Here is a 3347-nt window from a genome sequence, read left to right on the forward strand (position 1 = left end):
GTATCAAAGTAGTCCACCTATAAATGTCCCGGCATTTAAAATGTTTGTAGTCTTTCTTTTAATTAAGCTGATGTAAGCGTTAATTCTGACAGCATTTAGCCACAATTTGGGGGCTAATTGTGAACGGTATTTCCACGTATTTGCTACCGTCGTGCGTCTTTCTTGGGAAACATGAATGCAGCACAAGTATCCGGACGTGACGCAAATACGCAAAGGACGTACGTGACATCATTCAAGATGGCAGCGCTGGCGTCCTTGATGCTGAAGTCCAGAGCAGGTATGAAATATCTAGTTAAATGATATAAATTTATACGTTTCTCTCGAATTTACAACTTGCTCGTGGCAGCGCGAGTCATTTGTTTATTTATTCCTAGCAGTTCCATAGCTTCGGTAAACATTATGTCTTGTTTTGCAGTCGAACTTCGCTGTGCTAGCTTTTCAATGTGGATATTAGCACCGAATGTCATGATGCCAGTGGAAAGATAACAACAAATTGTTTATCTTCTTTGTTATCAGCGTTCAAGTTAAGACGTTCATAGAGAATTACTGACGTATGGGCAATTTACATAATACTTTTATACTTCATTTACGCCAATAAAATCTCTTGTGCTTAAACTAACTAACTAGCTAACTAAAGTAATGTTTTTTACAATGCGTCGAACTGACGCATCTTTAATAAGAACGACCTCGATAAACCGTTTAACGGAGTCTGATGTGGTGTCGTTAGTTAGCTGCAGTGCACAATGTATGAGTGACTGGGAGATATTGTGGCTGTAAGCTGGACGCGTGTGTGACCTCCCATGACTTTCTGCGCTGCTGCTGCTGCTGTTTTCAGGTCTGTTGGTGCCCGGTCAGTCCTCTCTTCTAGACTCGGTGAGGTTTGCTTCTAAGAAGGCCGGTGGTAGCAGTAAGAACGTCGGAGGAAAAAGCTCCGGCCGCAGATATGGCTTCAAGAAACAGGATGGTAATAACAATAACACCCGTCAGTATAATATATGAACGTATCTTACTGTATACAATTATCATACAGTGACCTGCTGCCTGAATAACCACAAGCGCTTAAAATGTGTATTAATCCACAGCTGAAAATAGTCCCCGACAAATGCACGACCAACCAATGGGCTTGGAGATTAATGAAAACCAATGAAAATACAAAGTACAATTTATAGTAAAACTATGTTTTTAAATGACAGCTTTGAGAGTGACATGTATGATATGCCTCAGATGTTGTCTGAATACATAAAGATAATGGCAGGACATGTAGGTGATCTTGCATGTCTTTTCATTTGTTCACAAGGTAACTTTGTCCATGCGGGTAATATCCTTGCGACACAGAGGCTGATGAGGTATCACCCAGGAGCACATGTGAGTTCCACGTCTCTGTATCAACGTGCAGTCGATGTAGTGAAAATGTACTCGTTCTCACCTTGCATCCCCTCCTTTTTGCCCCCCCTTTCCTGTGCGGCAGGTGGGGATGGGAACCAACAAGACGCTCTTCGCTCTGGAGGACGGCTACATCAGGTTCACCAAGGAGGTCTACGTCCCGCTGCCGCGCAGCCCCGAGGCCACCCAGGTCATCACCAAGCTGCCAAAAGGAGCTGTGCTCTACAAGACCTTCATCAACGTGCTGCCAGTCAAACAGGAGGGTAAGTTTAAACTGGTGGACATGGTCTAAAACTGGACTTGGCAGGGAGGCCATCATGTCCCGGGTGTTCTTGCGGCGGTCAAAATCAAGAAGGATTCGTTTTGAATGACACTTCTCGAGATCTAAGTGAACAGTGGAAACCTGCAGACTCTTGGCGTCTCCCTGGCTTCCTGTCTCTGGGTTACATAATTATGTGACACTCTCTGTTGGACTTATTAGACAGAAGCTCTCAACTCTGTCACACGTTTATTTACACAAAACATGTAAACTGAATAAAATATCTAAGGAAAGAAACATTTCCAGTGAAGGTTTGACAGATTTTGTGTTGTTGGGGGTCAGCAAGGAGCCTAGATAATATCAGCAGTCAACAATGTGGTGATTTCTCTATTTGGTGATAATAATATCGTCCATGATATTGGTGAAGACCTCAGTGCATAACCGTGGGTTGGTGCATTCATGGTTGTTTACTGAGATGCTTCATGTTCGCCCAGGACTCGCCACCTTAAGGGACTGAAGTGCCATTGCTGTAATACTGAATATGTACTGTATTTACTGTATTAAAGTTTTATATGTGAAAGTCACAAAACAACATTTTTCTTGACTTCTTACTGCAAGCAATGGGACCCTGCATTAACCATAACTGAGAGTTTTCTATATTTGATGCTTTCTCTGCCTCTAAAAGATGATTTCATATATTTCGAGTTCAACAGCAGAAGAATCAGAATCTGACGATCTGACTTTGGGTTGAGCTTGAAAGGTAATTCTTGACGCTACTGTCCGTGAAATCTGATCAAACTACATCCAGAGTCCAAGCAACCTCAATATGTAGGATAACATCCTATACATTTCTTTATCTGTCACTATGCAGACATGTGTAGGTATGTGTCCTTGCGTAGCCCATATAACATAAAACATGAAATATGTCCTTTTAATTATTTCTCCTTTATTAGTAAGGGTAATAATGATTTATGGTGACAAATTAAGGATACTTTGTCACTTCTAACTACTTTGTTCATCACATTTTCAGCCCGGTTTGTGGCAAAGGGAAGGGTTACCACTTTATCTACATAATGGGTTTTAATAAAGTCAGGAAAATTACATGAGTTGCATTTTGCAATACTTTTCCACATAAAACATTAAGCTCTGTGGGACCCCAAACAATGAGGAAGTAAAACCAATGTCAAAAAAACAAGGGGACTGTAGATTTTTGTTTTTACAATATTAGAGTGTCTTTAACTGCTGTCGTTGTCAATTTAGTCACAAATACTTAATTAATAGAGAGCTTTTCAAGCGCTCTGCAGAAAATCCATCTCTGTGGTTGGAAACGTGCAATGCCAGAAACTGACCACAAGAGGTCGCACAATCACTGCTACATTGTGTGCTGTGTACAGTATGAATCGCTGTCATGCAAAAACCATGTATCTCCAAAATCATCAACTTTCTGACAAATCAGCTCTGTTGTCAGCTTTTTTTGACATTTTGCATTTAAATGGTTCATTTATTTAATGAGAGAGACTATTCAGCCAGCGCCACCTCTAATACCAAATTTTAATAATATTAATAATCATTGCGTGGACAAATTGCCTCAAGGGTCTTTCCTACATCCGTTTTGGAAGTCTTGTGTTGAGAAACCTGCCTCACAAAGGTGTTTGATCTGGAAGTAAAGTCTCAACTGCATGCTGGTGGTACACACGTTATTGAG

The 3347-nt window shown here is 41.0% G+C and overlaps 1 protein-coding gene across 1 annotated transcript; it reads left to right on the forward strand.

The window, feature by feature from the left end:
* Positions 1-225: 225 nt before the first annotated feature.
* On the forward strand, positions 226-2224 carry mrpl27 (mitochondrial ribosomal protein L27). The gene is made up of 4 exons (XM_070927367.1): positions 226-277; positions 836-964; positions 1298-1365; positions 1469-2224. Exons 1-4 carry the CDS (start codon positions 238-240, stop codon positions 1673-1675), a joined length of 444 nt encoding a protein of 147 aa, XP_070783468.1. The 5' UTR covers positions 226-237; the 3' UTR covers positions 1676-2224.
* Positions 2225-3347: the final 1123 nt, after the last annotated feature.

The sequence above is a fragment of the Enoplosus armatus genome, chromosome 20, assembly GCF_043641665.1.
Source record: "Enoplosus armatus isolate fEnoArm2 chromosome 20, fEnoArm2.hap1, whole genome shotgun sequence".
Classification (NCBI taxonomy): Eukaryota; Metazoa; Chordata; class Actinopteri; order Centrarchiformes; family Enoplosidae; genus Enoplosus; species Enoplosus armatus.